At 48.6% G+C, this 27,461-nt stretch overlaps 1 protein-coding gene across 3 annotated transcripts in view; it reads left to right on the plus strand.

The window, feature by feature from the left end:
- The first annotated feature begins 3,477 nt into the window (after positions 1–3,477).
- The window catches only part of LOC119699438 (galactosylgalactosylxylosylprotein 3-beta-glucuronosyltransferase 1-like), a 28,559-nt gene continuing 4,575 nt past the window's right edge, over positions 3,478–27,461 (plus strand). Inside the window, exons 1-5 of one of the 3 annotated variants that reach the window (XM_038132960.1) lie at positions 3,478–4,078; positions 22,559–22,707; positions 23,028–23,563; positions 24,782–25,078; positions 25,579–25,686. In XM_038132960.1, coding sequence (XP_037988888.1) covers positions 22,596–22,707; positions 23,028–23,563; positions 24,782–25,078; positions 25,579–25,665 — 1,032 coding nt within the window. In that variant the 5' untranslated portion in view covers positions 3,478–4,078; positions 22,559–22,595 and the 3' untranslated portion in view covers positions 25,666–25,686. Of the gene's footprint in view, positions 4,079–22,558; positions 22,708–23,024; positions 23,564–24,781; positions 25,079–25,578; positions 25,687–27,461 lie in introns of all 3 variants that reach the window. The other 2 variants (XM_038132949.1, XM_038132938.1) reach the window with 2 other exon arrangements.

Here is a 27,461-nt window from a genome sequence, read left to right on the forward strand (position 1 = left end):
CCTCCTCATCCCCTGCCATTACTCTTTAGCCACATCCAGAAGTTTGGGAAGGAAAGGAGTTGAAAAGGGGGCCTCTCCTGGGGCAGAGGTGTGGACTAGGCAGAAGATAGCTCAGCAGGCTCTCTGAAAATACATCGGGCTGTACGTAGCCTGACCAGGGAGAGGCTTGGCAGGCAAGACCTCTGGTGTCTCATTGCATCCCTCAGATATGGATTTCAGGGGTGACTTTGAGGGAATAACTTGTCTTCTCCAGGGCTTATCCTCCCTCTCAGCAGAAAGGGCGCCACCTTCCCAATTCAGAGGGAAGGTTTTACTCACTTTAGTCTGCAATGTTTTGAGATTTGTATTCACAGAGACAGTGTGATGCCACTACCTAGCAATGCTTCACAGGCCATGTCAGGTGCGGGCATGACTCTTTTCTGACCTTTTCAGTAGGTTTCCCTCCCAAATCCACATCCTCTGTGTGCTGTCCTCCAGGGCTGATGCCAGCTCTTCCTCACCTTTCGTTTGTGAAATACACCATGCCAGCAGGGAATCAGCAATGGCTCTCTTTGCTTCTCCCCGCCTTGAGGGCACCAAAGAGGCAAGTTCTCAGCACAGCTGTGAACAGATGGTCCCAACAGCACAGCACCACCCACATTCCCACAGCAGAGGACACCAGCAAGGTCCCTGCTGCCCTGTAGCCAAATCCCCTGTCAAAAGGAAGGGTGGGAAGTGTGAACAACTCACTCCCCCAATCCTATAAGGTGCCTCACACACACACCGTACCGTGCATTGCTTCTAAGAGCTGCAACAGGAGAAGTGAGTCAGGAGAGTGGGGAGCAGCTGCAGCCACTCAGCCCAGATGGAGTAAGACCTCAGGAGGCTCGCAGCGCTGCGGCACAGCTTCCTCCTTTGCAGCACGAGTCAGAGAACATTTTCCACAGTGTTCCCTCTGCCGTGACTTACTGCTGCAAGATTCAGGGATGTGGTCTGTGGGTCTGCCTCAAGGCTGACATAGCATCAGGCCCCTTAGAGCATGGCAGTGAAAAAGCAAGAAAAGCAAATTGCAGGAATAAATTGCACACAGATTGCACCTGTAAGCTACGCTCTCCAACAGCATCTCTCCCAGGATCTCGAAACACTTATCACTTGGGAAGGAGCTGAGCTTAGTGGCAGCCTTAGGATGGAGGTTTCATGGAGTTTCATGTTGTACTTTCTGTGGAGGAAGTGTGGGCACAGACAGGGGCAGATGACCTAGGAAAGTACAACATGGGAAGAGCTGCCACCCAGAGCACTGCAGTGTGGATTGCTGCAAATGTCTGTGCTGGACAGAGCTGTGGTGGCAGTGGAAGGAGGAAGGTCTTACCAGGGCAGCGACTCCACTGCCACATGGCTAGGAACACAGACTGCCCCAGCCACTGACTTCAGGAGGGATAAAGAGGACTGTAGCACACCGGACACTCCATCGTCCCCTCCAATAAATCTACTGTGGATCCTTTATCCGAGAAGAATATCTCTGCACAGACCCACTTGCCCCAGAACTGAATCTCATTGCAGAAGTGTGCAGCTTTTGCCAGAAGCCAGCTCTGACTGTGGCATGAGGGGAAGCATCTTCCTGCACTGCTGACTCTCAGCACCCCCAGTCCAACCATAGGACAGACTGACTAAACTGGGCTCTGTGTGTGGCAGTGAAACAGCCATGTCAAAGGTTGTGGACATAAGAAGAGAGAGCCTGGAGTGTGAGTAAGCAAAGCCTGAGTGGTTTGGGCTTCCAGAGTTTCCAGCAGCCTTGGACCTGATCTCTTCTTCAAGCTTTTCCACTCCAGAGAGAACCCCAGAAGTCAAAGTCCTTAACCAACCTCTCCTAGAGAGGTCCCAGGGTTAGGGTCTTCACCCAAGGATTGCCTGCAGCTCACTAACCACCCAAGATGCCTGTGGTTAATTATCAGTCAATTAACTCCTCCTCAAGTTCTTCCCCCAGCCACAGGAGGATAAAGTCTCTACCTTAGCCCAGGGAATTCTGATTCAATGCCTTGCAGGCGTAGGCAATCAATTTCTTTGGTGTGGATTTTCCTAAAATCAAGGTGCTGCAGAGCTGGAACAACCCAGCTAACTCATTCTTGGAGCTGGGTAATGCTTCTGCCAGTAGTGCAAGAGGAATTCAGGCTTCTGCTGAGCCATCTGTGGGAAAGCATCTCGCCATTTCCTGACACCCACATGCTGGCTTTCATCCACAAGTACACAGAACCCTTCTGGGCTGACCGTGCAACCTGGAGACTTCATGCCTCCAACACTGAGGATGGATGGATGGATGGATGGATGGATGGCTTCCTACCATTAAGGGCAGCCTAGGATGCCAGGGCAGAATAAGAGCAGCCCTCAATACACTTGGTGAAGAGCAGCACTCCATGCCCTGCTCTAGCTGGGGGAGAGGTGCAGAAGGACACAGCCAGTGGGTCTGCACAGCCATAAGCACAGTAGAGGTGAGCATGGCCATACTTCTGGGCACTGAACTCAACCGCTTGGAATGTCCCCTTGGCAAAGGGAGAAGCAGGTGAGCAAAGGCACTGGCCTGCTGCTTTGCTTTGCTGTGTTGGGTTTGCATCTGTGTTCCACTTTGTAAATGTCATCTGGGCTGTAAAATGTCACTTGATGTCTTTCTTTTCAAGGTGTTTTGAGAAATGCCTGTTCTAGAAAGAAACATGGCCAAAATCTGCCAATTATCCTGAGAAGGCAGACTTCTCTTGTTCTCCAAGAGCACTTGCCAGCCAAGGATCTCAAAATATTTTGCCCTGTTCACTGCATCCCATGGCAGGAGCTTTGTTACCTGAAGCCAAACGTGATCAACAAGTCCCCACCTGAGCCTGGGACTGTGCTACTTTGTGCCTCATGGCTTGCTGAGAGCTGAAACCTCTTCAGGAGAAACTCCTGGAATATGGCAGTCACAACCCTCGGAAAGGTAAGGGAGGGATAGATGTGTGCTGTGCAGCTCAGGGCAAGGAGAAGTCTCCTACAGCAGGGCTGAGGTGGGACCGTCCTCACTTCTGCCCTCTGTGTATCCAGCCCCAGCTGGGAGCCTGAAGGAAGAGCTGCTTGTCACACCCCCCTTCCAGCAGCATGGTGACTTTATTACGGCCGAGAGACAGCTCATAAGGGAGGCAGGTAGGGGAAAACTGAAGCAGGCTGGTCTCCTGCTCCCATTTAACCTGCTCCGAGGCAGAGGCCGCCAGACAAGGCATTGGCTGTGGCTGTTCATGCGGCCAGAGCAAGGAATGGCCCGGCGGCTGCCGCAGTGGGAAGTGGTTGCACCGACATCACCATCATCCCACATCAGGGAAACTGAGGCACGCAGTGGCGATGCGCGCATCAAGCAGCAACTGGGGCACCAAATTCCAGAAGCACTGTGGCCGCTGGGTTCGGGCTGTGACTCCTAGGTTTCCTTATAGATAGCCAAGCCGCACGGGTTGTAGCCATCGCAGGTGGCTCTTTCTTGAAGCAGCCGGAGCGGGAAATCACCCCAGCATCGGTCAGCGGCAAAGAGGCTTCCTCGGCACGTGCAAAAAATTCCCGTCCCTCGCCTTCGGCGGGAAGAGCAGCGGCCGGCCGGGGCAGGGAACCCTCCCCCTTCGAGGGCGCCCGGCCCCGCTGCGGGCGGCGGGGGCAGCGCTGCGGCCGTGCCCGGCCCCGCTCGCCTTTCCCCCTTTTCCCGGCCCGGGTCGCCGCCTCGCCGCTCCTTCCCCCCTCGCTGGCTCCGCGCTCGCCCCTTCCCCGCTTAAGGTGGCCCCGCGGGATGCGCGGCGCGCAGGAGCCGCTGCGGGCGGCCCTCGGCGCTCCCCCCACCCCCGGCACGGGGTGGCCTTAAATCGGCTCCGCGCCGCTCGTAGCCGCATCGCCGGCGCCGTCTGAAGGCGGGCGCCGCCATCCCCCGGCAGCGCCGACGGGCCGGTCCCGGTGCCGGTCCCGGTGCCGTTCCCAGGGCGCAGGGAGGACACGCCTCCGCCCGGCGGCGGACGATGCTCCCCCGGCAGCCCCCGGCACGGTGCCGCCCCGCGCCCGGCGCCCCGGCGTCTCCGCCTTGACCGGCCCATCTCGCCAGGTAAGCGTGAGAGCCCGCGCTCGGGCACCGGGGCTTTGGGGGTGGGAGCAGCGCCGGGGATACAGCGGTGACCTTGGGGTCCCCCGGCGCTTGGCGCTGGAGGGGTGCCCTGCCCCGCGACCGGCAGCTGTACCCCCGAACTTCATCCCCGCTCAGCGCCAGAACCGATTCCGCTCTTGACGGGGAGCCCCTGTCCTTGCATCCCCCCCGCTTGATCGGGACACCTTCCAGGGCAGAGACATCCCGATCCCAGGCTGGAATTTTCCAGCTGTGGGGAGATGCATTCATTCCTGGTGTGTGTCCACCAGGGAATCTCGCCGCCGGGATCTCCGAGCAAGGGTACCCAAACGCCGGTCCCGGGCACGCCGCTGCTCCCGGAGAGGTTTTATTGCGCCTCTTGGTGACAAATACCGGAGAAGCCAAACTACAGAAGGGAGACAAGGGGGCTTGTGCACAGGCACAGGTAGCCTCGCTGGGAACCGACCCCAGGTGGGCGCCCCAGTGAGGGGCTCTGGAGACGTGGACTGGGAGAGGGCAAGAGTAGGAGGTTGGAGGAAGAGTTCTGCCCGTTTCTACCCCTGCCTCGCACACGGGCATCTGCCAAGGGATGGATGCAGTTGCTGGTTTTCTGGAGCAGCTTGGGGTGGATCTTGCTAGGAGAGTTGGAAAGTACTTTTTTTCGGCCTCCCGCTCCAGCCACTGACCCATCCAGCCTCGGGCCAGGGGAGAAGAGGGAGAGGCTCAGCAGCTAATGCATGCATGACAGAGAGAAACCCCTCAAGGTGCTGCAAATCTGGAGAGAAGCAGCCAGTTCCTCAGTAACTCCTCAGGAAAAGCTGCCAAGGGGCAATTTCTGTGCAGCTGGAGAGAAGGGGTGTTGGAATCAGCAGGGCAGCACCAAGCAGCACCATAGCAGAGCAGTAATGACAAGCTATAAATACCCATCCGATAACTTGAAGTCCACACAGCTCAGCGAGTGGGGGAGAGTGAGCGATACGGCCACTGCAGGTGCCTTCAGCTCATTTTTAGACCCAGAGGAGACTTCCTTGTGCAAAGCACATATGCAGAGAGTGTAGCAAGGGACAGCAGCTTCACACATGAGTCTGATCACCCACTTCTGCTTGGGCTTGAATCTCATCAGGTGCAAAAAGGGAAAAATGGATGGGGAGGTTCACACCTTGTACCTCTGGACAGCCAGCAGAAGTGCAAGGCATTGACCTCACTAGCCTCAGACAGAGCAGCAACAGGGGCCATATAGCACTTCCACAAGCTGGGGGATAGGTGCACAGAGACAGCAGGATAGGAACCTCAGAAGGGAGGCCATCAATATTCTAAAATGTGATTCCTCAGTAGGAGATGATGGGAACCTCTGTCTCAGGAAATAGAGAGAGGGTTACAGGGCAGGAGGAAGCCACTGGCAAAGCTGTATGTGACAGACTGTGTCACATCTGTTTGCAGCCGTGCATGCTGCCAATCCCCTTTTCTCTGTGCCCTGGAGCAGGATGTGGGGGCTCCATCACCTTTGTGCCTGCTCCATGGTTTCCTGGAATCTCTTTGTTGGCAGGCACGCCAGGGATACAGCACCAGTGGCTGAGCGCACACTGTGCCTGCCCGGTGTGAGGCCAGGAGCTCTGTGACTGTGATTCCCGCCCCGTTCATCCCAGGAGTGTCTTTGGTGTTGCTTTCAGGGCATTTCAGTCTGCATTGAATTAAGGCTCCACAGAGCAGTTAACGTACAAAGAGAGATGTGCAGCTAACACGTCGTATCGGGTGTTTCAGGAATCTGGAGAGACCAAGTTAAAGCTCTTTTTTGACATTTTGAGTGCAGTAACAATAATAGTAGTAATAATTATAATAATAGTAATAATAATTATAATAATAGTGAAATCATCTAGGCAACCTTGCAATCGCAAAGCAATTCAACCAGCTGACACAGAGCACAGCTGAGATGCAGCCACCTTTACAACAAAGGGCTTCAGCCTGACTTGCAAGACACTTGAACAGCCATGGGATAGAAAACAAAGCAGTTGGGCTGAGGACACTTGCTCCCACCACAAGGGTTTTAATGAGGAAAGCTCCCGCACCTTTGGGCTTTGTTAAAGTGTCATCCGGGAAGACTGTTGCCTAGGGAGCTGTACAGAGCTATACAGCAGCTAAATGTACGCAAGAGAGAGAACACGTCCACAATGTACAGCCCTTAAATTCATATTCTTTTCATGGTTTCAGAATATTTTGGTGCCTAGTGCCTGTGTTCTCTAATGACATCTTCCCTGCAGAGTGTCCAAGGTTGTACTGGACAGCTCAAGGCTGTGTTTTCTGTGTACCCAGCATCCTTTCTTCTTGCCTATGTAGCGCTGGTAAAGGTGCTTTTTGGCAGGAAACCTTCCTCTGCTTCAGCAGCAGGCCAGGAGATGTCCTTATTGTCCGGGACCAAAGTTGTACCTAGCAGGCAGCTTGCTGGCAGGAGCCTGCATTGGATTGTCTCCAGCTGTACCCCTGGAAGGCTTTCCTACCCTCTTCACCACAGTCATTACCTGCCAATGATACTGCTCCACACATCCCTTGTTTCTCAGTGCCTTCATAACTCCAGCCTCGGCTGCCCCTCTCTCCCAGGGTGCTGGTGCACAGTTCTGCTTTCCTCCAATGCCTCAGGAGGCAAATTTCTGGTTCCAAACATGAGAAGCCACCCCACAACTCCATCCACCCCCTGGAACTACTTCCAAGGCCTGTTCTTCCTTGCCTTGAGCATTTTTGATGGTCTTTCCTGTTTGCAGTACTTGGGAGCAATAAAGATGCGTGTTGCAAGCCTTTATATGTATGCCTACAAGGGATGAGATATTTGATAGGCTTCAAAGATGCCCTTTACTGAGCATGCAAAATTGCTCTGAGAAAGCTCTGCAATTATTCTGCAGGATGTACACAGGAAAGATGATATCTGTCCCCTTCCTCCTTGTATCTAATTGTTCCTAATAAAAGAAGAAGCCTAAAAAGGAGGTAATAAGCCAGACTGGAATCTGGGTCCCACACACCTCCAGGGCCCTGGAGGAGTCTAAAATCACTCTGCCCTTTTTGCTCCTGGCCTTTCTACCTAATAATAAGCATTACGCTTTTCTGCACCACTTCCCATCCCAAGATCTCCAAGCACTCTGCCTGTGTGATTAAGAGCACTCCCAGCCCACATACAGAGCTGTTTGTCAGGATGACTACCCCCTCTTTACAGGGGAGACACGGCAGCTCATCACGTCAGAGCTGAGACAGCCCCAGATCATCTGTCTCACAGGCAAGAGGCCCCTGCATCGCTGGGAAGCAGTTCAGCCTAACAGGACTGTGATTTAAAACCTATCAGTACCACAAAAGACTAATAAATACAGAGCATGGACGAGACCTGAGGCCGTCAGCACCCTCATCTCAGGTGCACATATGACTGCCTAAGACCAGTTCTTCGAAAGGGACCCTGGTCAGACCCCACTGATTCCTCCAGGTTGGGGTATGTCTCCAAACTGCATCTTAACCCGGGGTCAGCACACTTAGGAAAATTTGGTCCTTTAATCTTTCATGCTGTTTTAGGCTGTGCAGGCTCATAATTAACAGTTTGAAGTCTCTTCTAGCTTGCTGTCATGTGACATTAGTGCTCCCAAAGGCCTCTCCTTAAAACTCGAATTTGTCTACTTTGCCAATGTCCCCAAGTGTTCAATCAGCTACCTTGCTGGCCTTCTCCACCACACAATGGGGGGGGCTGTCTGACATCTTTCTGCCTGAGATGAAAACATTGCACTCTGCAAATTCCTGGGATTTATAAAATGTGATCTAAGTTTCCTCATGAGACACAGCTTCCCAGGTCTGAGACAAAGAAATGGGATCCACAGCTCCAGCAAAGGGACCTTCAGATTTTGTTTGCTGTTCATCCCTACACTGATCAGGTAATCCCACTAATGCTTGGCACACATAGAGAGATTCCTTAAGATGGGGTTAGTAAGCTCAGGAAGACACACAAGGAGGGACATTGGGGTGAAAAACAAAGCAATCGACAGCACAGAAGAGGGAGAATGAATGCTTCTCTACAGGGCTTTTCTCAGTAGAGGAACTGGACTGCATTCAGGAAAACATGAAAGGCAGCAATTTGATGATAAAAGTAAGTATTCTCCCATGCTGTGCATTGTGACATAAGGAACTCTGTACTACAAGATGCTGCTGGTGCTGAGTGTAGGATTCAGGAAGAGTAGAAATTGTGATGGATAGTAGGTTGTTAATCACTGGACAGGGCAGTTCACTTGAAAGATATTTAAATCTTCAGGGTTGAACCTCTCACATCCTCTGGCATAGGATTTTTTTATACCTTCCAAAACTCCCAACACGGATCAATGTAAGATGAAGGACAAAAGGACACAGATGTGTTTAAGTGAAGATCACTAGGGCATATTTCAGTTTCCAGGCAGAAGCAAAAAAAAAAAAATATTTTCCAGCCTGTGTGCTGACACTTAGCTCTTGTAGGCTTGGGTTTTGTCAGCTGGCGCAGGTTCAGGTTAACTTCTGCTGAGATTTGAGCTGGTCCAGTGGTGCTTACACTGCCACTTCCCCTGCCCGTGTTGTGGATTTTAGCAGGCTGCCAGCGTCCTGGCAACTTTATGTGGTGCTGGTCTATGAATAATGCTGCATTACAAAAGGAAATGGTTTTCTTTGGATGTTACCTCTTGTCAATGAGAGCAAGGGCATTTATTCCCAGTACAGCCAACCTTAACCAAGCAAAGTGCTGGGATTACTTGGAGCTGAACAGGGTTAGCAGTCAGGCAATCTGAGCTCTGGATAAAAGATTTTAGAGCAGCAGTGTTGTCTCAATCTGTAAGTTCACGGTGGGTCTGTGTGTGGGAGTACAGGGCACATGGGAACTGTGATTTGCTAAGCAAAGCAGGATTGCTCCTCGGCAATCCTTGTGTGGGAGAACTTGGAGGAAAAGCCAAGGGCCAGGCAGGCAGCAGTAACTTTCAGACCCTGCCTCCCCTGAGGTGATGCTCCCTGGGGCATTGAAGGGCAGCCTGGCTTCTAAAGACACTGTCCTTAAGGGCAGGGTTTTAACAAGGTCCTCTGCTCCCAACAAAAATCTCCCAGTGCCTCTCTTGATAAAAACAGCACAGTTGATCCTTGCCTGGCAGGAGTAGAGGTTGCTGGCTCCTCTCCCCCTTCATGCCCCAGTTGTTAAAGTAGGATAGTTAACATTCATCTTGCCCTCACCCTCCCTCATCCTGAAAGCTAAAAACAGCTGTAAAGGGATATTTCTCCTATGACTGGCAAATTTAATTTATTTTTATGGTTATGTCCATAGCTATGAGTTAGGCAACAGTGCTAGGCTTCATGAAAGCCCTGACTGTGACCGCAGCAATGGGACTGATGTTCATAGGGGTAATGTAATACTGCACAAAGTGCCACTTCAGAGACCAGTGCTGGGTGAGCCTGGGTGGCAGCAAGGAATCTTGTCCTCTCTGCTATGCTGGGCTGCCTTCCTCACTGGTCCAGCCATTGTGTTCACTGTGTCTCCCCTCCACTTTCTCCAGCACAAATGCCAAGGTGATCTTAACTTTCTCCCTGCTGATACTTCATCCCCTGGATCCTTCTCTCCCAAGGCCCTTCCCCCAGCTAGATCCACACAAAGGTGAAAAGGAAGGAGGAGACGATGACTTTCCTCTATCTGCCAGCTTCTCTCTCCACCTCTGACGTGAATGAGGCCCTTCATGGTTTTCTCTTGAGCAAACACAGATGCTTTTGTTTTATGGGCTTGTGGGACGGGATGGAATTAATAAATCAGAGTGCCAGTGCTGTGCCGCCACATTCCTGCAATTTTAAGGCAAGATCACACACAAAAAAAGGGCAGAAACAAAATAGGCAATCTCTTCAGAGAGCACTCAGATGATTTGACTGTGCCTCCTGCTTGCTGTCCCACTTGGTCTCCTGCTCCCTCACTCTTTTTCATTCCTCCTCCTCCCTTCTCCGACTTTTGCATTCCCATTAACCTCATTTCTTCTGTTCCCTTCCCCTTCCTCAGGAATCACTTTCAGTCACACCTTAGTTTCTCACCTACACCTGTTTTTTCTTCCCTTGTCTTCCTTTCACTAATGTTTCCTTTACCCTTACCCCACACTAAGGTGTGACCATGGCTTGTGCATCCAGGTATGAAGTTCAATGTCCTGCGTGTAAGCTGAAGAATCAGGAACGTCTCAGCTTTTTCACTGTGGACTGAAATGTCTGCTCTTACACCTGCTTCCTTCACCCCACTTCTGTTTTTCCTCCTAAGGATGTTGCTGCCTGAGAGATTCAGTGAATGACTCTGGGAATAAAACACAAAGTATTACTGTTCTCCTCTCAGATGCGGTATTCAACAGTGTTCCTTGGAGCAAATTAGATCCTGCCCCAGAACTGGCAGACTCTTTCCTTCCTTGAAGGATAACTAGAAATGCTTTGCCTAAAATTAATTCTTTTGAGCCAAATGACAAGTTTTAACATCTGTGCTTGGCTACCACCAGGTGGTAAGGAGCTAGGAGAAGATCTTTTTTCTCCCCTGTAATTAGCTAACTGTACGTGGGGCTTCAGGAGGACAAAGTGAACCGTGTGGTTAGTACATACTACCAGCAAGGGGCTGAGACAGTTTTATTCACTGCACTGGTTGTTTTTTCTCTAATGAGCTTAGGCACTTGAAAGTCATTTCCCCAGAGTGCTTATACATTGTTGTGCTTATCTTACCTGTGGGGGAACTGAGGCACTGAAGCAGGTGAAATGATTTGCCCAGATCCACATACTGACGCATAGTTGAAGCCAGAAAAAGAACCAAGAAATCTTGTTTCACAGTTGACTGCTTTATCCTTTAGCCTCAGAGGAGGCCAGCAAAGACCTTTATCTTGTTTAGATGAGTGGATAGTCATTCCAAGAGGGCGCTGGGGCAAGGATATCTTTCTGTACTAATACGTGTCTTAATGAGTCCTGTTGCTAAGCGGCTTCTATGATAGATCATGCATCTTCTTCACTAAGCATTGAAATAATTTTTTAATCATTAAAGCTAATACAGAATCCTCAGAAACATCCAAATCTCACAGCAGGGGCTGAAATTAGCAAGCAAACAGAAACCAAATCCTGATTATCCCTGTGCACCTCTACAAAGCCCACAAGCAGCATCTGCTAAAGTCAAACATGAGCCTGGCTGAGCTGTATCTCAGGGCTGGGCTGGGCAGTCAGAGGCAAGCTGGCAAATCCTGCTGCTCCACGGTCCACAGCAAGTTTTTTCCTCCCTCAGACATGTGTGCCAGCTCCTCGTCTCCATGGAGCAATAGAAAAGGAGGTAGGAGTGTTAATCATTGACCCCAGATAGCTGAGGCATCCCCTGGCAGATCTTTAGGAAGGAGAAATTATTTGCATTTTGTCAAGTGTTATTAAGTGGCAGATCTCAGCTTGGTCAACATTATTCCCCCAGCCTATTTTTGTTTTCTTTTTGCCCTTGGAACCACCTCCTCCATCCCACTCCCACCAACCTGTTATATTTTCTGTTTTGTGAACAATTAGTTATTTCAGGTGCTCTCTCCAGTCAAGTCCCCTGCTCTGCCTTAACTCATATGTCTGCTCTCCAGCACAGGATACCAGCACCTCTTGAACTATAGCTGCCCACAGGCTTCTCCATAACTCCACCAGGAATCCCGGTGTGTTTCCCATTCTGGTTAGCAACTCTCACACTGTTTCCTATTTTCCTCAAACCTACAGTGCTCAGCAGCATGCCATCCAATTATAACAGGAGGTTTTTTTACAGCCAAAGTGAGGTTTCTAACTTCTGTGTTAGATTAGGACTCCTGGAGCACTAAGAAAAACACAATAAATCTCTTATTACTTGATATGCATCAGCAGATCCATTACAAGGGAACAGGACCATTACAAAGTCACAGGACACCATTAAGGATTTTGCTAAAATGATCACTGCTGACCTCTGTGCGGACTTTTAGGGGTGAATATAGTTTACCCCAAAGGATTCTTTGGGAAAGAGTAATTTTAAATTGCTCTTACCACCTCTAAGAGCCTCCCTTGTCACTCTCTTGAGAATAAATCCAAGCCTGTTCCTGTGTCATGACCGGTCTCCCCACATGTACTTCTAGTCATGTCAGTCTGCTAGACAAACTCTGTACACTTCTTCCCACTTCTTCTGGAGGTGCTGCAGAGGATGCTTGAGGCTGTTTTGTCAACACCAGCTCCTGTTCAGTGGTAGATAAGCTGCCATCTCAGCAAGTTTTATTCACAGTCCATCAAGCCATGCCAGGCCAAGCCACACTTGGATTGTAACTCTCTTGAAGTCAAACCAAGTCCTGGAACTGTTAAACTGGTGCAAAATAGTCACTAGGCAAGATTTCTGCTCTTGTGTACTCCCTTCTGCACTGCACTTACCAGACTGATAAAATCTGATACCAAGTAATTTTTTCCTAACCCAAACATGGGTCCTAACCTGAGCACCAGAACAAACACAAATGGCCTAGAAATTAGTTACAGCAGGAGAAGCAAAAATCCAGTTTCTTTCTTCTTCCTTCCCAAGCAGTTTTTGGATGTTTCCTCTACTTAGAAGATGTTGCTGGCCCTTCAGGGGTATTTTTTGCGGAGCTGGTAACAGATGAAGGTAGTTCACATGTGCATGTGTGAAGCTAGAAATACCTAACCTGGCCTGTTGACCTCCACAAACATCCTCATAACCAGAGAGAACTTTCCTTCCCTAAGCAGAAGGAGGGAGCCAGATTCATCCCCAGAATCAGGAGAGATTCATATCCACCTCTCAGATTTACAGCAGCAGCCCATTTCTGGTTTTAACAAGAAACCACTCTTTGTCTGCCCTGATCTTCCAGGCCAACTTGGTCTGCCTTGGAAGCTCCAAGGGCTCTCAAACTGCAGAGAAGTGTTCAAAAAAAGCCTAGTTCATCTTCCCTCTCCAGGCAGAAGTATCTATTCATCAGTTATGCTGTCCAAGGCCAACTGGCAGCCCATGAATGTGGAAGTAAGGTAGGCAGGACAGCACTGCCCAGCACACCCTGAGTGCAGAGGTGTAAGAGCTGGAGGGACACATCTCCCAGGGTTATCATGTTTGTATTTGTGCAAAGATGATACTCCAGTCTCAGGAAACAGATTGAGCAGGCAACTCCCCAGTCTGGGGGAGTATCAAACCCCTTTTGCATGCAGACTTAGGGCAGCCTGAAGTACACAATTTCACAGATAGGCCCACGAGTACAATACTGCACAGGCTGACCTCCCTCCCAAGGGAAGCTTTATAAGCACTACATGCAAAGACACTTTCAGACCAGGCTGCTTTCATGTGCAATTAAGGAGCATGGCAGAGAGCAATCCCTATACAAGCAAGCCCTATGGCAAGCTCCATGCGCTCTAAGAAAGAGAGCTATTTGTTTCTCATGCTGTGAGCTCATCTGCCCTCAATTCCCTCACTGCCTTCCCTGCCTTCCCAACCGACTCTTCCATTTTAACTGGGCAAGACATGGAAAAACAGAAACCAAAACCCACATCCTTTTTTTTCTGCTAGGCTTGGATTGTTGTAAGAAAGGGGCATGTGACTTTTGCTACTCCTCAGCTCCATCTGTTCACCCAAATGCATCCGCTGCTTACTTTTTCTACAAATTAAAACTTACTCTGATCATGATGCAGAGATATATGCTCGCAGCTGCTGCCAGTGCCCAAGTTAGATATTGCTCCCCTGGCATTCCCAGAAGGTGGGAATTGCATATGGGTTTGATCTCAAACACCTTGGTGCATTATTTGAATGAGGCCTGCCTGTAGTCCAGAGTCAACAGCTTCCCTGTTAGGACAGGGAAGGACAGTAGGACAGTCCTAGCAGGACACTGACCATCAGCTTCCTGCCCTTTCTTACTTCTGCTCTCTTCTTCTCTTTTTATTTCACAAGCAGAAGGCAGAAAAATAAACACTGTGTGCTGACTCTAATTTTCATTCTAGTGCTTCTTTTAATCAAGCCCAAGCTATAGAGATCAGCTGTGGCATTTAAGGTACAAATCAAGCAGCGGACCATAACGTATATCAATTGCAAAAGACAATTCTCTAGGTGCCAATTTATCCATTCTGCGTTTGTTTCTAAAAGTGCCCACATGACACTTGGATGCTGCACAGTAAGTGGCAAATATAATGAGTGCTGATGATTTATTTGGAGGAAGAAATCAGAATTAGCATTTTGGACCATCTCAGCCAGTTACAAAGTGAGCGTATTTCACACAGCTCAGAGAGCTGCAACAGCAAAAATGTCCATCAAAGACACCAGAGTGGTGTTTCTCCTCTCTGTGATCTCATACAACTAACACCTGCATGATGTGGCATCAGTGCTGTCCAGTGTCCTCTCTGTCTTAATCTATATGAAGCAGCCACCCACAAGAACATTCCACACAAAGTTGCTGTTTGCACGATGCTTTTATTGATCACATAATTCAGCCAGTGTTCCCAAATAAAAACTCAGGGGGATTCTTGCCTTTACACTGCATTTATTCTCTGCCCACAGTTCTCTCCATACAATAACAGATCAGGCCTCTGATTCTTCAGGGGGCCAGCACACACATGTAACCATTAAAATGCCAGTGTTTTCACAGATTTTGGGAAGACAGTAGACATTTAGCTACACTGGTGTTTTAAACTGCTGCCCATATGACATAACTGCTGCCCCACTCATTTGCACTGTGATTTCAGCCAGAGCAGTTTCTCCTTTGGTTTCTTTTGCCCTCCCTAGGAGTAATGGGGTAGTCCAGCAGGGAAGAGCATTTCAACATCGCCTTTGAAAGAAGGAGGAAAACAAGCTGTCTAAATCAATCAAGAGTGTGCATTAGTGATAGCTTGTTTCTCTGGAGGTCTGCATTTGATGTCATATTGACACACAGCTGGGATCAAAGCCTGTCTCTGTATCCTGGCTGCTATCAGAGGAACAGCATTGGCCTTTGGGCCTCATATCTTTACCAGGAGCTTGTGATCAATGTGATTTTTTCCCCTCCATAACAAGCACCTGTGAAATGTAGTTATCATCAAATAGTGCCTAATGCCTTTTTCTCTGAAAAAGTAATTACTCTCCATCTTTGAAAATGTTCTGGAAGGCAGTACTATGGGGTTTTCCTTTCTGCTTTTGTAAAAAAGCTGTAAAATGACAGCTCCCACTCCTGCTGAACAGGCATCAGCTGTTAACTCAGTAGGGAAAGCTCTGAATGAGATACACAGACACTTTGGAACAATCCACTATTGTTTTTGCTTCCTTAGAATTATTTTCCCTCCTTGGAAAAAAAAAAAAAGCTTCTTTTTTTTTTTTTTTTCCTAATGCAGATATTGGGCTGATTCATGCTGATACGTTTGGAATTATTATTCTGTAATAGTCATCAGCATCTATAAAGAACCTCAGTTCTGCCAGAGCTCAGCAGCAGGGAAGAGAGGCTGACGTCTGAATAAGCCCCTGAGTTCCCTTTCAAGACAGGATAACTCCAAGCTTAGAGGTCTTTCAGTAGAGAGCAAGCTTTCTCAAGAGACATCTGGTACCCCCTGCTTCTCTTCGGGCCTGAGCTGCTAATCTTTCTCCGGGTATTTCTGGCACCCCTGGATTATGGCTCTGCAGTGCAGGGAAATTGTGCTGGGGCAGAAGGCTGTGTCCCTCTGAGTCACAGTCCAGCCTCGCCTATGCTCAGGGGGCAGGAATGTGGTGACAGGTTGTATGGATCCATCGTGAAGGACATTTGGGTCTGGGCTGATTAAAAATAGCCTGGCTTAGACCTCCTTTTTCAGGCTCCGGAAGGCTCCCTGCAAGGACAGGCTTTGCAGCCAAGTTCAAGGTCTAGTCTGTATTCAAACTGGGTTATCTCCATTCCTGCTGATAGCCCAGATAGGGCCTGGATACCCTTGATCTATCTGGGGATAGCAGGCTGAGCCACGTGCTGTCTCTAAAGTATTGGCTCCTGTGGGACCTAGCCAGCAGATTTAATTAGCTCCGTCAAAGTTTCTTTTTTATTTTCTGTTGTTTGTGGGTTTGGTTTGTTTTGGCTTGGAAGAAATGCCTGTATAAAGCATCACCCTCCTTCAGTCCATGCTCCCACACACAAGCCACATGTCTAGGACAAGGATGCTCTTCAGAAAGGTGCTGTGTCAAGCTGTTTACGGACCAAGATTTGAGGAATGCTCAACTTGGCTTCATGTGGACAGTGGAGGATGGGGGTTGTGCATGGTGTATTCCTGAGAGACAAGACTGGTTTCTGGGCTGAAGTAACTGTGCTCCCATATGGTGAAGGGATCAAAGCTGGCAGGAGAGGATTAAGCCTTTCTTTGCTTCTGAGGAAAAGGTGCAGGGGCTTGGGAAGGGGCAGCTGTTTCATTGGGAGTGACTCACTTCCTGGGGAAGTTGTCCCCACAGGAGTCTGCGCACCAAGGGACAGAGTGTTGATGGGGCTGAGCCTTGAAACTACACAGCTGCTGGCAGTTTTGCTCTTCCTGCTGTGGGGAAGGACCTGGCCATCCTTCCCTGTATTGTTTTATTATTTGTAGTTCCCTGAGTTTTGTCTCTCCAGGGGACGCAGTTAATTTTCCTTTTCCCTCTCTCCCCATGAGCAGTAGGGGAGTGCTCACCTCATTCAGATTGCAGGTGTCACTTGCCTGCAGCCCTTCACCAGGTCTGCAGCAGAGGGACGATTAGAACCCTCAGCAAAAGAGCACTCTTACACCTTAAGACAGAACTGCAGTTTCCTACTATTGCCTGGGCTACTGGGATGTCAAGATCCCAGCTGTGGGATCAGAGCCTTTCTTTTCCCTGTTCCATCCACCTCTCCTATGAAGACAGGCTGCCAGAGTTAGGGCTGTTCAACCTGGAGAAGAGAAGGCTCTGGGGAGACCTCAGAGCACCTTCAAATACCTAAAAGCGGCTACAAGAGAGCTGGAGAGGGACTCATTACAAAGGCGTGTAGTGAAAGGATAAGGGGGAATGGGTTCAAACTGAAAGAGGGTGGGCTTAGGTTAAATATTAGGAAGACATTCTTCACTTTGAGGGTGGAGAGGCGCTGGCCCAGATTGCCCAGAGTTGTTGTGTATAGTCCATCCCTGGAAGTGCTCTAGGCCGAGTTGGATGGGGCTTTGAGAAATCTGGTCTAGTGGAAGGTGTCCCTGCCCACAGCAGAGGGGCTGGTACTAGATGATCTTTAAGGTCCCTTCTAATACAAAACTGTCCACGATTGTATGATCAACATTTTGCTTCCTAGAAAAACTGCTTCTTTTCTTTTTTCCCCACTTTGTTTTTCAGCCACCCAGTTCCAGCAGAGTTTAGGGGAGAAATTACTACTTTCTGAGCAGAAAACCAAATCTGCCTTTTCCCGTCTCTTTCCACCCCCGCAAGAAATACAATTGGATGTGAATCCTCAGGCATTGTCCTTTAGATCTAGCCTACCTTTTCTGTCCTACAACGATGCCATTCCTGAAGACCTGTCTGGGGGTCGGAGGAGTCTCACTACTGAGAAATGCCCTGTTTTGGCTGTGTTTGCACAGTAATTACCCGTGCTTATCCCAGAGCAATAACCCATTCCACCCACTTCTGTGGTTCCTTGAATCCATCCTCCCACGTTATCGTGCACATCTCAAACAGGGAGGCAGCTGCCTGGTGAGGGGAAGCGCTGCAGCATCTTGGCCTGTCTCACTTTTTAGCACTATTGTAGTTTCGACTGAAGGCTCTCGTGGGCCCAAGGGAATGGAGGGAGAGGGGACAGCGGCTTCCTGTGCATTTCAGCAAGGCAGGGACTGAGCCGGTGCTGCTCACCACAAATACCGGCACTGCCATGAATTATGCATTCCTTGTTTAAAGAGAGGTCGCTCTCATCAATAATTGAAAGCTCCCTGCTCTGCCTTCAGCATCACATCTCCCACACCGGGAGTTAGGGAACTCATGAAATCTGCATGGACTTCCTCAAGGTGGCTAGGGGCTGGTGGAGAGAGGCAGCAAAACGCAGGCAAAACAAACCAAAAGTCCTGCTGACAGCTTTGGTGTGTGAAATTAGGAGTCATCTGCAGCTACCTGCAGGTCTGCTCCAGCCCTGCTCCTCACATCTCTGTCTCCTCCCCTCCCCATACCTGTCTCCTCCCAGGATAAACACGGAACGGTAGGCTTGCAAACACGGCTTAAACCAAGATTCGGGAGCATTTCTTGAAACTTTTGGCTCTGTTACCTGAGAGTAGTTTGCTTTGGGCGCTTGCCTAGAAAATCGTTACACTGGATGGCAGGATGTTCCCAAGGGACAGTTTGAACTGTGAAATTTGTCCCTCTGGGAAGGTAAGGATCTTTATAGCCCGTGTCTCCGACTACAGCCATACAGTCCTGGGGCTGGGGTTGGTCCAGTATTCAGAGTCTTGTAAGCCTGGCTCAGACAGGCTGGCTGCCCTGAACCAGAGGCTGGAAAATCACCTTTCCTGCACAGCAAACTTTTTGAAAAGTGTGGTTCTCATTCTGGATCAGGCAGACAGAGGGCAGAACCAAAACCTCAGAGAGCTACCAAAGTCCATGTGATCCTAACCATTTCTGAGTTATCAAAAAGGATGTAAATTGAGCAGCTCCTCAACAGGGCTGTAGGAAAATCAGAAGCACTGGAATGTGTCAGATTTATAATCCCCAGTCAGCTGTGTCTCTCCCTAACTTTCACCTTTCTCCCATTCACCCAGCATGTCCTTTCAAGTACTCTGCAGCTCAGGGAGAAAGTCAGTCCCTGTGTCATTTTGCAGCCTGGAATCCTTAGGCCTCTCTCAATATCTGGGTTGCCCTGCCTGTAACAAATTGTACCCTGTTGGTAATTAGTCAATAACAGATGAAGGGATTGGTCGCATGTGATGGTCTGTACCTCAGCCAGATCTTGTTTCTATTCAGCATCATTCCAGGGAATCCAGCTCTTCCCCCTGTGTGCTTCTCTCATTGTTTTCTCCTGAATCCTTTCAGAATAATGCCCACTGTGTCAGAACAGGAGCTTAAATGGAGACTGAATGGTGTTGCATCCCAGGAGCTGAGAAGTCTGACAAAGCAGCGTGAAGCCAAAGTAGTACGAGAAACATTTTGTCCCTATCATACTCAGCTTTGTGCTCTGTGTGTTTGTTTACTTTTTAATGGAGAACAGAAGATTGATGGATGAAATTAAGAAGAGAGATGTGTAATTGGAAAACAGCTCAAGAAGGCTACAGGCAGCATATTGAAGGCATCCATCAAACATTCAGCTAATGTTGTTAAGGGTGTGTAACACAAACAAGGTCTGCAGGAGACACTAGGGAAAGAAAAAAAAGAAAAGGAAAGAGAACAGGGAATAGGCAGGACAGGAGAAATAGCAAGGGAGAAGAGCCAGCAAGAGAGTACAATCAATAATATTTGTATTGCAATCACATCCAAAGGCTCCCATTGGGATCAGTGCCGGACTGTACAAGCACATTAAGAGATGGTCCCTGCCCTCTACAGATTAAACCCAGGAATTACCAGATGAATGCAGGAGATGGGTTTAGATGATCACAAAATTTTCTTCTGATCCTGAATCTCATTTAACAGGATCTACTCTGAGAGGGGTTAAAGGCAGAAGGAAGGTAGCTGGTTGTGCCAAGAATACACACTGCAATGTTTGCCAGCAGGCATACAATTAATCCGAGCCACTTAGGAGACTTTGGTTTTAATTATAAAAAGTAGGTAAAAATATGTGCAGTAAACGTCTGTAAGCCCCACTGGGGCCATCAGCAGGCTACCCAGAGGCATCGATATATGACTGGATTTTGATGCTGTGTTTTCAAAAGGATGGACTGATGCTTTAATGGACCTCTTTGTGGGAAATATTCCATGAGGAGTGGACATTAAGAGAATGCAAAGGGCCTTTGTGTGCGTAAGGACAGAAGACAAAGGCTAAAATTATTAGTAAGCCAGGGGATTTCTGTAGTCCTGGAAACAGGGAAGAAAAGAGACTCTGAAGGACTGAGAAAAGGCAGGTGAAAGACATCGAACAACAGAGAAGAGCACGCATGATGGATGCAGGGGGAGATAGTGGGGGAGACAAGGTAACATTTTAAAGAGAAAATAAAGTATGCCAATAGAGATTTTTTTTAAATGGGTGCGAAGTCAGCTCCTCTGTGAGGTTTACAAATTACCTGGGGTTTTATGCAGGGTTTAACTTGTTCAGCCTTGCTTGCTTTGGAAAAGCAATAGAGAGAAGGTGCATGCAGAAATAAATGAGCACAGAGCACCAAGGGAGTTGCACACACACAGGCAGCATCTCCACTTATTTGCAGTGTTTGGGAAGCATGAACAGGGCTGGCTGGAAGAGGGAGGAGGAGAAAGAACTAGAAAAGGCATTCATTAAAAATTCTTCCAACTCTGATCCACTCTCCTCTGTGCTCTATTGGTAACACGGCTGCCACGGCTGCCTCCTCCTCTCTTTCCCTCCAGAAGCAACCTGAGTTTGCAGCAGTAGCAGGTTTGCTGCATAGAAACTGTCTGTATAATTAAGGCCTTCTATTAAAGGGAAGAAGCACTGGCTGCCTGACTCTGGTGCACGGACATTTGAAGTTGCAAGCATACTAGAGGAAGCAAGGAGCTGTGATGACCCTGAGTGAGGGCCTGGGTGGCCCTAGGCATCTGATGTGGTTAATAGCAATCCTTGGATTTCTTTTGTGGCTCTGTCTGTTCTCACAGCCATGAGTGATGGGAAGCTTTACTCTGCGCTACTACACTGGTAAGAGAAAAGATTTCCTGTAGGGAAAGCAGTCCCTGGTGTGGGTAACCTCATCCTGCACTGTGTCTGGCCTGGATCTGTAGCTTACCAAATACCTATGCCTTTGGCACTAAAGCTTGAAGGACACTCTTGTACCTGCCCCAGACCCAGTCATCAAAAAGCAAGGCAGTTAAGCAGAGCCAGCCTGTTTGCTGCACAAGGCTCCTGCTCACATCACCAAAGCACTCCTGTGTGCCCCTGGCCATGCAGCTTCCTTGGTCCACTTCTTCATCAGCTTTTTGTAGCTTGAAAGTAGTGAAATAGGCACCATGGTGTTTCCTGAGTGAGGAGTTAAGAAACATTAGATATGAACACCATTAATGATTGGCTTGGGGAACAGTCAGTGGGAATATGTTTCCCTAAGGGACTGCTCCATCACTGGTACCATTGGTGTCTAACAGGGAATGAGCTTGTGTTGCAGTAATTTCTTAATAGGGCTTATGAACATCCACTTGCCCACCAGAGGACTTGCTGAGACATGCTGGTCTTCTGTCAGATGTGGCTGAAATAGGATTGACAGTTACTGGTGGTAGGACACCAACAGGTCCTGCAATTGTATATTCCTTGGTTTTTTTCAGGACACCAAGGTAAAATGTCAGAGAAACAATTAAAGACAGATTCTAAGAGGTCTCAGAGGATGAATTTAGATTAGCATCTCCTAATATCTTTCAGGAGTACCCTGTGGCTGCTGTCACTGCAGAGCCCTTTTAGACCAGTTGTCATATTTCTTCTACCACAACTCTCTAAGGCTGAAGCAAGACAATCCTTCCCCTCTGGACAGATGAGGAGCTGCTGGACCCAAATGCTGGGCAAAGAGTTGCTTTTGAACAAAATGTGTCTGCGTCCCTTTGAGGACCTTGGTTTTAGCTGACTGGCCTTCAGTACGCTTAAAAAATCCCTGGCAGAGCAGGAATTTAGAGGCAACCAGTTTGAACCTTCTTTCAATCTTTTGTATCAGCATGATGCCATCACTCTCTTCCCTCAAAATGCCTTCAGCCTAGGAGTGCTGGAGGACGTGGTTGGGCCTGGTGGGTACTCCAAAGTCTGTGATTTCAACAAAATGCTGCAATGGTCAAACACTGCAAACCAGAAGCAGAAAGGGATGTGGGATAATTAAACATTCAGCAGGCATCACCAGCACTGTGGAATGACCAAGACAGGGATTTCATGGAACGCTTAGTAGATGATAGCATGCATGCCCAATTGCCTCAATGCATCTGCCTAAGAGGGATGAATTAACATCGCAGAAGTGTTAAGAGGTGCTGGCTATCTAGAGGATGCCTGACATCTGACTGTTTTGTCCAGTTGCATATTCAGGCACAGAAACCTTGCACACAGTTCTAAAAAGTAGTACAAAAGAAGCAAATTAAATGGTCACAACAAAGCTCAGGAATGAACACAAGTCTCAAAGAGGGGGCAAGTAGCAGTCCTCTCCGGCTTCAGAATCAGCAACATGAACAACCCTAACTCAAGGACAGTGGTTTCATCATGCGATAGTGGGAGGTTCTTTAGAGCAACAGAAATAGCTAAAAGCTTCTATTCAATGGCACCAAAGTTGGCCAAGTTGGATAATGGTTTGGACCTGAAGTGTTAATGAAGCTCCTTGTAATCTTAAACACTTTGCTGGATCAGGGCCAATTATATGTCATGCCTCCCTGCATTTTTGGTGACTTGTATTTTGGAGGCCTTATTCTTTTTTCTTTTCTGAAAGGTAGAGAGATGCCTGGCCATTGGAAGCTCCCTGCAGCATGCTGAGGAGACGTAACCTTCTTACCACGCTCCTGATTGCCTTGCCATGGGCTCTTCTCCTAACCTTGTGGCACCAGTACCCAACCACCCATTACCTCAGCCTGCTGAGAAGTAAGTGCAAAAGCTCTGCTGTCAGTGTGCTGGTGGCTGTGATGACTTCTGTTGCAAACCCTCAGCAGAGATGCTCTCTCATGGGAAGGGTTAAACAAAGACGGACTTGCCTGAAGGCCCCCTCAGGGTTTGCCTACAGCACAAACATAAACTGTTCTTAAGAGTGTGTTAAACATGCCCCTTAGGCTGGCTTTGGAGAGAGGATGCAGCACTGACTCCAGATAGATGTGTGCCTCCTTGAACATGAGACAGCCTGTTAGGTATTAGTCCTCTGACACATTTTGTTTTTTTCTCTTTCTTCCTTTGTTTTGTCCCAGAAGAAACAGATGAGAACGTGACCTCTAAAGCTCTCCTTAATGGTACATCTGCACTGAGAGAAGAAGTCTTCCCATCATGCACACGGCAGCAGCAAAGCATAGGGGCAACGCCTAAAATCATCCAGAATTATGTGTACTCCAGGCCTCCCCCATGGTCAGACACCCTGCCAACCATCTTTGTTATCACCCCAACCTACACCCGGCCAGTGCAAAAAGCTGAGCTGACCCGTCTGGCCAACACCTTCCTCCATGTACAGAACCTGCACTGGGTAGTAGTGGAGGATTCTCCACGGAGGACCAACCTTGTATCCAACCTGCTGGAGAAGGCTGGGCTCAACTTCACCCACCTCAATGTGGAGACACCCAAGAGTCTGAAGCTGGGTCTGTCCTGGATCCCATCCCACACCCCGAGGGGGACACTACAGAGGAACCTGGGGCTGCACTGGCTGAGGGACAGCTTCAGCAACACCGCACCACCAGAAGGTGTAGTCTATTTTGCTGATGATGATAACACCTACAGCCTGGAGCTCTTTGAGGAGGTAAGAGACATAAAATTACATGGGACAGAAAAGCAGGACAGAGCTGCAGAGCCTCTTAAGCCCAGTTGCACTTGCAAAGATCTCGCCCATTCTGCATGCAGTAGAAGCTGGGTATAGGGCAGATGCAAGCTGAAAGGGCAAAGAACATATTTGCCTTGCTATAGGCTGCGGATGTGAACAGCCACTCACACATCATTGCACCAGCTAGAATTCCTCTTGCCAGGGACCACAGGATCTGTACCTCAGAATTTATACCTCTCCTCAGGGAGAGCTGACCTAATTTAAATAAGCACCAAAGACAAACTTCTGGCAAGGTGCAAATCTGCGTTGTTGTAGGGGTGTGATGGGTAGGGGATGATAGAAGAGTTGTCTTAGTTTCTATCCACCTTTACTCCTTGGCTGCCCTTCAGTTCTCCAAGTTCCAGCTACCACAACAGGGCTTTGCCTCTGGGATCACTGAAGCTTGCCCAGACTTCTGCTGGAGACCTGGCTTTTGTGAAATGCCAAGCCTATTGCGAACTTGCAAAAATCCAGTAAACTCTCTTGTCCCCAATTTAAGCCAAATGGTACTAGGCCACTTGAAGAGCAGAATTATGCATCACAACATATTTCCAGTTTTCAGAGTTGTTAGGTCTCTGTTAAGCTTATCCTTTTTTACTTACTTCCAGGTCCTTTCTGACAATTTCAATAAATCCCCACACTTCTAGGCAGTAGCCATGGATGGAAAAACAAGGCAGGAGGTGGGGGGAGAAATTGGAATAGATGAGGACAAAGATGAATCAGTCCGGGAGATTACTTGCATGAGTGTGAAGCTGGAGTGAGTGGAGTTCATAATACAGAGCTAGAGGCCTGGAAAAAGTAGTATTTGGCATTTACAAAATTGATAAAATTCCACCATAACAAAAAGGTAAAAGTTCAAATGAGATGACAAAACCAGAGGTTTTCATTCTTCTGCGGGACTGAACGTGGGCAGAGAAAAGCAGTGAGTTTGTTCTTCAGAGAATAACGTGCTAAGAATTTGCCTTGTGGCTGCGGAAGCTGTAGCTCTTCAAGCAGCAGCACAGGTGAACTAGAGGTTGTGCTGCCGAGAGCAATGTGGTTGCGTAGGAAGTCTGTGGGGGAGGACAGGTGCCAATGAAAGCAGAGGATGGTGCACTAATGGGTTGGGACAAACGTGGCAGCAGAATTCTCACAGCATTGTCTCTTTCTGGCACACAGATGCGCTACACAAGGCGGGTCTCAGTCTGGCCAGTGGCTTTCGTTGGGGGGCTGCGATATGAATCCCCAAAAGTGAGCCCAGCAGGAAAGGTGGTGGGCTGGAAAACCGTCTTTGACCCTAATCGTCCCTTTGCTATTGACATGGCCGGGTTTGCTATCAGCATCAAGTTGATTTTGGAGAGGCCTCATGCCAGTTTCAAGCTGGAGGGAGTTAAAGGAGGGTACCAGGAAACAAGTCTGCTGAAGGATTTAGTGACTATGGATGGGCTGGAGCCCAAAGCAGCTAACTGCACAAAGGTGAGTAGTACAAAAAATCTCAAAGATACAGTCTCCTTGCTGGGTCCTGGCTGCTTTTACAGCCTCCTGCCACACTCTTTCACCTTCCATTGTGCCTGCCCTGTGCTGCCACATGTCAGTGCCAAATGATGCTGGGACAGACAGATGGACAAAGCCTGTTAAATTCTTCACAGATGTGAAGCTCAGAGAGAGCTAAGGAGCAGTGCTAGGCATTCTGTGTTAATAAAGAAGCTCAGATGTACAATTTGTGCCCAAATTGCTTCTCCAAAATCCAGGAGGATTGGCGGAGGGTTGAGTCTGTAATTTTGCTCTAGAATGATCCCTCCTCCTTGTCACTTTTTCATGTACCCATAAAGTGTCTCCCAGGATCAACCCCTTTCAATCACATGCTTCAAACAGCTGTGGTCCTCACTTTTCTGAGGATCCCACCCAATGGGTGAAGTACTTTCATAGTTTCTATGCTATTCAGAATGCCCTGAACTCTTTGTGCTTCCCTCTAGGTGTTGGTCTGGCACACAAGAACTGAGAGGCCCACTCTGGTTAATGAAGGCAAGCGTGGGTTTACAGACCCCAGAGTAGAGGTGTAAGCAGAGAGCCAGCTCCAGAGTGTGAGTATCTTTGTCTTTATTGTTTTTAGCAAGGCAAATAATCTGTATCTGATTCCTTATTTCTGCTATTATTTCCTCAAAAACTGCGTATGTGACTGCTCTGGTAATTCACCATGCCACCCTTTGGACAAGAAGTAGATTCTCATCTTTATCCATGTATGCTCTGTATTTCTTGCTCATTCAAGCCTCCTTGCAGACCATATGGGAGTTTTGCCTGACAGAGAGAAAAGAAACAGCAGAATCCCCCAGTTTCACTCAGTATTAATGACAAGCCAAATTCTTGCCCCTGGACTCTTTCATCCAGCTGAAAACTCCTTTGGTGTGGGAGTTGTCCTACAGCATGGAACAAGATCACACTGCTGCAGGCAACCTTTTGTCCTGGCAGCCCTGCCACCTGTGCAGTGCTTCATGCATCGCCCTTCAGCTTTTATCCTGCATGAACAGCTGGGGTGTGGGTGCAGCAGGGAAAGGCTGATGGAATGCTTAGAGCACCTCAGAACAGGAACCAGCAAAGCACAACCTACACAGACTCTCTCAGTCTGAGGTGCTTGCTACCAATGCTCCCAGAGCTAGGAGTACATCTGCTGCTGAGGAGAGATAGTGAATGCACTTGGAAGTGCCTTTGCAGTTCACAGAGCAGGGCTCAGCAGCAGGATGGGGGATTATGACAACCACCACGGGTGAGGCAGGAATGTATCAGAGATCATTGATACATTCTTAGAAAGAGAATGAAGTGTCCAGATGCCATGCCCTCTGATGTCAATGGCAGATTCCTGCCCCAAAAGTCCAAAAAGAATAAAACTATCCCAATTTCGGAGTACCCAGCTTTTTCTGAAATCAGTCATAACTGTGTCAGGACACAGGATGCTGAATGATTTAGTCCTACTTTGGAAGATATTCCAGGAGTGCATTTAGTTTTGACCCCAATGTACACCTCGGCTCAGCTCTACCGGGGGAAGTAAAACTGACAGCTTTTATACAGGCAGTCATGAGTATTTCAACTCCTGCACTGATCTCTGTGTGCATCACTAGAAGCTGCAATCAGCACTGCCACAGCACCTCACCATCTCTGAGTGACACCACACAAATAGTGCAAAGCAATCCCAGTGCCTGCACACCCAGCAAGAGATGGAAGGGACTATCTAAACACAGACACCTGGTGCCACCATAGGGACCCTGGGGTAGCCTACCTGTTCCTCCTACAGGGCACAAACCCTGTACCATTTCTGACAGCTTTTTATTAATATTCCAGATATCCTAGAAACCCACAAATTATGCAAGATACCTGTGCTTAGGCAGCAGCTCCTCTTTTCACCAGTGCTTTTGTGAGATCCACTAGCAATAGGCCCATTTTGCACACTCACCCGTGCTGAGTCTGCAGTTGCCTAAAGCTATGATTGTCCAAACTCAGCTCCTAAGGACTCACAGTCCACTTAACTGCTCTGGAGGAATCACTTCCTTTGTACAGGGTGAGCAGGCCTATAAAAACTCAGACAGATTAGACCCTCCTTGCCTACTTGCCAGAGGAGGGGCTGACTGCTCCATTGGAGATGCACAATGCAGATGTAATGTTTTCACAAATGTGCCATTTTTGGATGGGCTCTTTTGTCCTCATCTCTCTTCCTGGCCAAGCACTCCGCCATCCTCCATAAGAAATGTAATGCACTGGCTATGGAGTCTCATGAGAATGGCTTCTCATGAGTGATTCGTTGTGGGAACGGAAAACAACCAGCCTAAAAGATCAAGATACTGCCACTGATTCATCAGCAGGACTT

Source organism: Motacilla alba, chromosome 1, assembly GCF_015832195.1.
Source record: "Motacilla alba alba isolate MOTALB_02 chromosome 1, Motacilla_alba_V1.0_pri, whole genome shotgun sequence".
In the NCBI taxonomy this organism is placed as follows: domain Eukaryota; kingdom Metazoa; phylum Chordata; class Aves; order Passeriformes; family Motacillidae; genus Motacilla; species Motacilla alba.